Source organism: Penaeus chinensis, chromosome 28 (assembly GCF_019202785.1).
Source record: "Penaeus chinensis breed Huanghai No. 1 chromosome 28, ASM1920278v2, whole genome shotgun sequence".
In the NCBI taxonomy this organism is placed as follows: Eukaryota; Metazoa; Arthropoda; class Malacostraca; order Decapoda; family Penaeidae; genus Penaeus; species Penaeus chinensis.
In genome coordinates, this window is record NC_061846.1 from 11,394,739 (window position 1) to 11,404,738 (window position 10,000).

The 10,000-nt window shown below is 32.3% G+C and overlaps 1 protein-coding gene across 2 annotated transcripts in view; it reads right to left on the reverse strand.

Moving 5' to 3' along the window:
* Positions 1–449: 449 nt before the first annotated feature.
* LOC125040145 (solute carrier family 66 member 2-like) overlaps positions 450–10,000 on the reverse strand; it is a 21,361-nt gene continuing 11,810 nt past the window's right edge. For both annotated transcript variants that reach the window (XM_047634659.1, XM_047634658.1), the window contains 2 exons: positions 7,093–7,309; positions 450–5,023 (listed from right to left, as the gene is read on the reverse strand). In XM_047634659.1, the coding sequence (XP_047490615.1) occupies positions 4,849–5,023; positions 7,093–7,309 (392 nt within the window). In that variant the 3' untranslated portion in view covers positions 450–4,848. The remainder of the gene's footprint in view (positions 5,024–7,092; positions 7,310–10,000) is intronic.

The following is a 10,000-nucleotide window of genomic DNA, read 5'->3' on the forward strand; positions in this document are numbered from 1 at the left end:
GAGAGAGAGTTGAAGGAATAGGGAAGGGAGGGTGGGGAAGAGGCAGGAAAGATGCCTATGTATGCACATGTTTGAGTGAGTGAGTTAGTGAGTGAGTGAATAAGTAGGTGAGTGAGTATGATAATTTTCTCCCACCAAACATAGAATAAAGCCTGCTGTGATTTTATTCTCTTGGCATGATTTAAAAAAATGCTAAAGCTTTGATTTATTATGATTTTATGTATGTATGTATGTATGTATGTATGTATGTATGTATGTATGTATGTATGTATGTATGTATGTATGTGTATGTATGTGTATGTATGTGTATGTATGTGTATGCATGTGTATGTATGTGTATGTATGTTTATGTATGTGTATGTATGTGTATGTATGTGTATGTATGTGTATGTATATGTATGTATGTATGTGTATGCGTATGCGTATGCGTATGTGTATGCGTATGCGTATGCGTATGTGTATGTGTGCGTGTGTGTGCATGTAAAGCTACTTGATAAGCTGTGTGAATGTGAGACAGTGTATGGGTGAGCATAAGAATGTGCAACATGTTCACAGGTAAGTGTAATTGCTGCCTGTTTTTAGGTGAATGTACTTGTGTTTTCTCTACAAGACAGATTACATGCCTATTTTGTAAGTAAAAATCATGTACACTTGTTAGTGTTCATCTTACAAGCAGTACTAACTTTGAAAATAAATCTATGATAATTTTCTCCCACTAGACATAGAATAAATCCTGCTGTGATTTTATTATCTCTTGGCATGATTAAAAAAAAAAAAAAATGCTAAAGCTTTCCTTGATTATGGTTTTATGCTTTCATCTAATACCTTAGAATGGAATTTATTTAAGTTTTATCATTATTTAAAAAAAAAAAAAATTAGCCTCCTAGCAGACTATCATCATACTTCAAAGGAGAAAAGCTGAAATCCTAGACCTCTAATACTCATTACCTTTGACCATGACTTGCTGCATCAACTCCTAAGAGGTCGTTCCCAAACAAAGGGTTGTAGTCCTAGCAGATGGGTCACAAAGCCTTTGGAGAAAAATATTGTACGCCAATTCCCTAGCTGTTCCTCACTGTTCATATTAAGAACATACAACAAAGTTGTGTCTCTAAGGAATACTGTATTACAATTAGGTAAACAGAGATTGTAAAAATTTCTTAAATGTATTTCTACTGTCTCCCTTAACCTAAAATATGGTTACATTAGGACAATAAAAATGGGGAAAAAGAAGAATATTAGTTAAGCTTAATGTTGAATCAGTTGCATGGATAATACTATTTTTTCTGAAAAAATTACTATTGCACATCAATAATTATTCTCAAGAATTGATCGGTCTGTCACTAACAGTAAAACTTCCTAGTCAGAAGTTTGGTAAACCCAGCATATCCTTCAAGATATGAAATCATTATTCACAAACAAACAGCCTTTTTTCCATGGGAAAAACAGGCAAAATGTTAAAGCACCCTTAGAGGGCTTACAGCAGGACATTACAGATCAATTCACAGAATAATACTCATCTCTTTAACATCACCATCTTTATATGCAATCACAGTAATTTAGCCACAACCTTTATCATTATGATTATGCTCAATTCACTTGTTCTGTTTAGATGTACAGAGAGCAAATTACATGTATAAAAAACATCTTATGATGTATTATCATTGAGGATTTTGGCAGGGTGATTCCTAACTCAATTTACTGTTTTCTAACCTCAAGGAAATGAGACTGCACTAGGCCTTGGAACAGGACCAGGAATCACCATTCTACTTTTCCAAACATTACAAAAATGTTTAGAAAATATTTAAGAGAACAATTGAGAAGTGCACACAAAGTTAATATAGAGCCTCCATGTTAACTTAATTAACAATTCACTAATTACAATAAACTGCGACAAATGGAAAGCACTAATGAGATTAAGAATACATGTACCTCATCTACTGTAGTCACATTGGACTTCAAGTACTGCAAAGTCACTATGACTTCTTCAAATTACAGCAGGCAATAAGATAAGCAAAAACAAGGTTTTGTTTTTTCTGCAAGTGAGACAATATTAAAGGCTTGATGCAGACAAAAATAAGGCACATACTTCAAGGCCTCGGCTAGTGCACAAAACTTTGTCGGAATAAAAGTGAGAAAGGAATAAAGGTCTTTTGAATTCTCTGTGATGAATATGAGCAAGTGAAAGTTATTCCTTTGTGTATACTTGAACAAGAGATAACAAATCACACTGACACAAGCACCACCATTGTACATTGCACAGAACACAAATAAATTTCAAAAAATAAAAATTATAGAATGATTGATATAATCCTGCCACAAATGGACTGTGCACCTTTGAACTCATGTAAAAGTTTTCCCTAATATTCAAATGAAAGGTGCTTTATTCTTTTAACATACTACCTATGATTCATCAGCAACAAATCTGCAAAGAGTTGCAACAGATTAGAACATTTGAAAAGCAATCATTGTACCTGGTTAATGAGCAGTGAAAAAACAATTACTGATTTCTTGATGTGTCAGTATAAAATCACTAAATGAATGTGTACTTACCCAGCACCATTAATGGTACTGGGTAAGTTCACTATCTACTGTTGTTTGCTTTTGTGAGCTTTGTTTGCACATAGTTGGCTCCACAAGTGTTTAGCCACCAAGGAGCAAATTAGTAACTTTACGTGTGGTAGAAAAACCCACTTTATGGGTCCTTTACTGATTCCCCCTTTTCTTGAGTTTTCAGGGTAATTTTTTTCTTCTAATGCTATTTATATTGGTAATGTTATTCCTGTTGTTGACATTGCAATTATTATAATGCTACTAAAAGTATTAATAACAATAAAGAATAAAAGAAAAATTTTGCAAAAAAATGAAGGAAAACAGGAAATAGGTGAGCTAGGTAGGACTTGGTAGTTGACTCCATTGTGGTTAAGCACTTATGGAATTCATCCATGTGTAAAGACAATCACTAAACAAAAAGACACAGTGGACATGGCATGTATGCTCGCCATCCTGTCAACACTGGGTTAAGACATCCTTAAACTTATTGTAACTTTGCAGTTCCAAGGAATTATGAAAAATCTCCAGCCTGGTTTGGTTTTCTGCCCTATATAGACTTACTTATTTTATTCTCCTTTTTTCTTGAGGCACTAAAAAGTCACAGAATAAAATGTCACTAGAGGTAGCCTATGTTCTGGTAATATGGACTAATGTTTAGCAGATGATGCTCCAATGAGTTACGGACCTAAGCTTAATTCATTACTGCCATAATTTCACTGCAGTAACAGTAAAGCTACATTGTAGAGAAGAAAATGTATAAAGAAATGTAACAAAATGAATCACAATGGGGATTAAACTCAGAAATAGTAGGATGTGAAAAAGGAAGTGTAAATTGTACAAGGGTGACCAAACCACACATCAAAAAGGTATGTTAAGGTACTCTTCCTTCACAAATAAACTACATTTGTATTGGCTGCAATTCTAGCTCCTACTGGATTTCATTATCAAGTGGAACATTTCACTCAACCCAGAAGAGTTTCATGAGCACCATAGAATCCTGAAGTCACTCTCAAATCATAATTCTATTCAAATGAAACAGCAAATAAGTCCTTTCATGTGAGTTCATTCTTTATCAAAGAATGGATTTGGTGATATGTTTTTATTGCAATTATAGCCACAGGAAAAACCTTAAGTTACGACAAACTTCTTCTAGAACAGAAGTATGTGGTGATAACTCGCACCTTCCTGATTAAAGCATCTACTGTCAAATCCTTTTCCTTTGACTATTATACTTCTTTGATGACAATACAGGAACAGTCTTACATATATTTCTATTATCAAAGAATTTGATTTACTACTCCAATTTAGAAGCCAACAATATTGTCAAAAGGCAAACATTACGAGTATGATAAACCAAATATTTCAAAGTATTAAATCAATGCTTACCATGTACTATTGAATAGGAACTAATTATATATTATCATTTCATATTAAGGAACATTCATTATCAATTGATATATATAAACTAAAACTTTCAATAATTTTCAATCATAAAAAAACCTTAGCTTATAATACCTAAAGATATAAACCAAAAAACTAATCTTTTGGTTTACTCAACTTCTAGCATATTTACAAAGATTATTCAGTCCTACTTAGTCAAAGTTACAACTTGTATCTCATACAGTACATTGTATTTAAGATCCAGCATTCAAAATACAAGAAAAATCCTTAATCTAAACAACTTTAAAAGTGTAGCTTCACCCAGTGTATCATACTACAATCATTTAAATAAATATCTAAAGGCAGTTATAGAAATTCTGTATAAAAGGCACTTAATGTACATATTGTGCATGTAATCTCTTAAATATTTGTTCATTTATATGCATGTCCATTGTTCTTCAAGGCAACAAGATACATTGCTCGCTATCTTACACATATCTTTTGTTGCTTAAAGAACATTAAAGACAACCTCACACAGTTGATAGTGAAATAGAAAAATAAGAAACATATTATTCCTAAAATATAGGGAATATATAAAGAAAAATAGTGAGAGTGAAATAAATGTACAACTTCAGTTTTTGAAGCATTTACTTGCATTCATCAATGCAATGTAAAGCAATGCCCCTTCCTAGATGGGTTAGAAGAAGTCAATGAACACAACTCAGGTAGAAGAGATGCAAACAAAAGAAGATGATACAGAAAACTGAGAAGGAGGGGAAGGGAAATCACACACACGCATGAAAAAAGAAAAAGAAAAAGAAAAAGAAAAAAAAAAAATCCCCTGAAACACTTATAAATAAAATGCAATGGAGTTCAATGAATCCAGTCTTGACATTATAGCTAAATCACTTAACATTAATTGATAAGATGTGAATTCTTCTTCCGGTACAAGAAGCACTGCGCAAGCACCGCTATGTCAATGCAGATCTGCAGGCAGCCACAGACAAAGAACTGCATGGGAGCTTCTCGGAACCAGAAGTACAGTGTCTTGAATGTGTCTCCAAAGAACCACATGTACACCATCTGACGGCTGTTTAGAAAGAGAGAGAGAGAGGGAACTTTATTCAATGTAACTGTGAAATATGTTCTGACTGTAGTTGTTTATGATACCAGTTATTAATAAGAAGAAATTTGCTCACAGAGATGTGGTAGTGTGGCATGATGTTGGCAAGAGAGATCAGGGTAATATATGTAAGGTTTATTACAGTAAGAGTTTGACCAGAGTTAGGACAATCCTTCAAAGAACCAAAGATATTTGGAGCTATATATGTATATGATAATACTGTTGAAATGAAAAAAAGACAGAAAGATAGACAATATAATGAAAAGCAGAAGAAAAAGAGAAAAGGAGGAAACAGAAGAAGAAGAAGAAGAAGAAGAAGAAGAAGAAGAAGAAGAAGAAGAAGAAGAAGAAAAAGAAGAAGAACAAAGAAAGAAGAGAAAAAAAAAGAGAGAGAAAGAAAAAAATAAAGGAAATAATAAAGAAAGAAGAGAAAGCATGGTAATAAAAAATAAAGGAAACAAAAAGATGCTTACCCCTTACTGGAATGGGAAATATAAATATAATATAAATATAAATATAAATATAAATATATATATATATATATATATATATATATATATATATATATATATATATATATATATAAATCTCTATACATACATACATATATATATATATATATATATATATATATATATATATATATATATATAAATCTATCTTTATTGTATATACATGTATACATATGTATTTATATGAACATATATAAATAAAAATAAAAAAAAACACACACACATATATATGAATATATATCTACATATAGTGATAAAATAAATACTTTTCTCATTTATATATATTTCATACTACCAATAATCTCTCACACTCAGAGTCCAGTAATGACCCGACTCCAGACCTCATGGCCGTTTCAGATAATCCCACCAACGGCTGGCTGGACTGACTGGGCCTATTGGGCAACCCGTGCCTCCTTCAGTACCTTACCTCTCTGTGCCACTTGGTCAAGGTTGTAACTGTGTGACATATCTATACTCCTCTGCTTTAATATATTTTGTGTATGCTATATATTTATTGTGTTCCCTTGTGCATTTGTATCTGATATATATGTTCAATATATATTACTAAATCATAGAACTTATTATTTATTCATGATCTGATTGTCTTGAATTTATCCTATATGGATGGGTTGTGTGTTCTCCTCTCTAATTAACCTGTCACAATATGTATATGTATATATATATCTGTATGTGTGTGTGCGTGTGTGTGTGTGTGTGTTTGTGTTTATATATATATATATATAATATATATATCTGTATGTGTGTGTGCGTGTGTGTGTGTGTGTGTTTATATATATATATATAATATATATATATATATATACATATATATATATATATATATATATATATATATATATATATATATATACACACACACACACACACACACACACACACACACACACACACACACACACACACACACACACACACACACACACACACACACACACACATATATACATATACATATATACAGGATCTCCCCGAGCAAGTTTTGTGATGGGGCCGATTATCATCTCTAGTGTCTATTCCAAGAGTGGAGATTTTTTTATTACATTTCCCTAAAGCAATCAGTGATGCAATAGCTGCAATTTTCTCCTTTGAGAGCTCTGGTCCTCAAGGCATTGTCTGTCTAGAAACCAAAAGGAATGGGTGGGTTGCATAAAAAAAAAGTAGTTAGTGTAATCACATATTCTTTTTCTCATTACCAGTGCCTCAGGCACAATGGCAGGAGATAAGTTTGCATTGATGACAAAGCTCTGCCCCCTCATTCAACATCAGCTGTGCCAATACAACTGATGTTTTCTATTTCTATATAGAGGGGTACCTGATAAATTATCATAAGTAATGGCGCACCGATTTTTGCACCAAAAGTAACGGCACTGACTTACCTATCTTGTAAATCCCCAGCTTCAAACTTTTTCTATCAAACTTCAAACTCTCCATCTTCTCATTGTCTCTATCCATCTTCAAACTTCCTCTATCCAAAATCATTTTACTCTCATCTAACACACTTACCTCATTCCAAATGTTGATTTAGTTATGAAATTCCTGTAGAACTGTGGCACAGCTAGAAGGGCTTCTGTCAGCACTGAGATGAAGCCAACTGTCTCCACAAACAAGGGAGAATCAATGAAGATGTACATGAGCAGGCAGCCCATGGTAGAGAACGTGAGCATGAATTCTACGTACGACTGGAAGTCCGTCCACTCCCAAAAGTGGTCATAGTCAAAATCTGACATGGAAATAGGAGGGGACATTGAAATAATTAAAAATGGAGTGATCACTATAAAGAACAGATAAAGAAAAAGAAAAAGAGAGAAAAAAAGGAAAAAGAAAGTAAAAACAAAAAGGAAAAAGAAGGAAAAAAAAAAAAATTGGCAGTGATGATGTTCGTAAAAGATGATAATGATGACAATAACAATAACAAAAAAAGTAATATAAAATATAATAATAATAATGATAACAACACACACAATAACATAAAAGTAATAAAAACAATGCTGCCTATTCAATTTTTGGAGTAGAGAAAATACAGTGCTGAGAAAAACCCACCAAATAGGACTCTACACTACCCAAGCTTTTTTACTAATGCCAACAAAATAGTATTACTTAAACAGCCATATTCATACAACTATCACTATCTATCTAATCTATTTGTCAATAGGATATCTGTCAAAAGGATTTCGCAAAAAGTTCCATACCCATTATGATAAAAAATTATGGCTGTGTTGCACATAATGCTGGGACCAGCTGATTAGGTTTTGTGGTGATGATGAATATATGGGGTGCTAGAATAGATCACGAATAGATCTGTGGTATTAGATAAAAGTTTGGGGTAGACTAGATCACAGGAAGTGCTCCTTGCTAGACCTATAAAAATCATGGACTTTGTAAATCAGTGAAATAAATAACATTAAAAACATTAATTGCAACCAGGTTAAAGACTCGAAGACTCATCCTTGAATGCAATTCTAATCTTTGATTCCTCATGAAAATATCTTTGACACCCAATTTTTGTCTTCTATGACTTGCCTAAAGTTTAGACCACAATCATAGGTAATTGTACAATGTGAGACCAATCTATTTCATCATGACTGGAAGGCCTGTCAAAAACTGGTGGGATCCTTTCATACGACTTCTTCAGGATGAACCCTAACCCTAACTTCTCTTGTAGACCCTCCTTTGTCAAAGCCAATCACACAGTCATGTTATCTCACCTCTATCCTTTTGTGAATGATAGGCAGTCCATTTAATTTTTAACATATTCCAAGAGTTTGGCCAGAAAAGATTTAATTACTAGAATCAAATCTATTCAACTTTCTATGTGCATCCTTCTTCTGTTTACAGCTCACAACACATAGCACTAGTAAAAAACACATATTCCCGCCAATTCAAGGAATGGTGAAATCAGGTAAGGCTAAGCACTAGCAGAGCCATCTATTTGTAGAGAGATATCCAGAAAAAATAAAAATAAAAAATGAGCACAGCATTTTCCCCAGTGGCAATGGGTTAAGTACCACACACACATATATATTACTATATTACTATTTATATTATATTACTATTTATCATTATCTATACATCCATATAGCTATAAATACAATGAAATACATATTTCATGGTTTCATGACAAAATAAATAATTTTCAAAGTATTTAATTTACATACATACCAATCTATCTCCTTTCTCATTTATATGCAAGAGGCAACTTTTGAAACTTTATACTCTATTGACATGTACTTGACAGATGACCATGAAATATATATCTTTTGGTGTGTAAAACTGAGGTCCTCAAAGGCTTCAAACCAAAATTTACCTTCCAGAAATAAAAAATCATGCATTTATCTGCAGCTGGGGGGTGGGAGACAAGCTGAAGGGTTCTTTGGAGGGTGGGGTGGGGGTGGGAGACAAATCTTGAGGTGTCTCACCATCTTTATGAAATGCAGACAATGATAATACAGTTTTATGTACAATGAAGATAATTACATCAATAAAGAGAAGGAAACCTTGGGGGCCCAGAGGATTTATTTTACATATGATAAATCTCAGGTTTTTCTCTATTCTTAGGTCCTGGGATGATAACCTACACTGAAAAGATTAAATATGAATGACAGTAGATGATATCAGTAAATGATAATAATAATAATAATAATAATAATGGAAATAACATTGATAACAGTAACAATAATTATAATGGTAATGAAGCCTTCATCATAAGAAAAATAAAAATTATAACAATAAAATAATAATAATAATAATAATAATAACAATGGTGATAATAAAAATAATTATAATGATAATAACAAAATAATGATAATATGATATGATAACAAACAACAAACAACAATAGTACTAATGATGATGACAATGAACATCAATAATGATAATAAAATAACACAATAATAATGATGATGATGATAATGATAACAACATAATGATAATGATTAGGATAATAATAATAATATTAATGATGACGATGATGATAATATCAACAGAATGTAAAAAAACTATAATATGAACAGCACTGATATTACCATTTCTACAATTAATACAACAGCTACATTCAAGTACTACTTCAAACTAACTAAAATTACCTAAATTTATATCAGTGAAAATTACAATTAAATATTCTGTATAGTATAAAAAAGGTATCAGTCTTCTTGATATCATAATTCTTTGTGTTGCTCTGCTTTTAACCCAACCGCCCTGGATTTATGTTCTTTCCCCTGTAGTTTTTGTTGAATTTTGTTACTTAATAGATGGTTTCACATGTGCTGAGCCAGCAAGGAGTCTATCAGTAGGCCCTAGTGCTGGATCCTGATTTTAGACAATGAAATGATACAAAAGACTCTTTCCTAAAGTGAAAGAAGGGGTAAACAGGTGAGATAGGTAGTTCTAATGACTGGCTATTTGGTGATTAAAA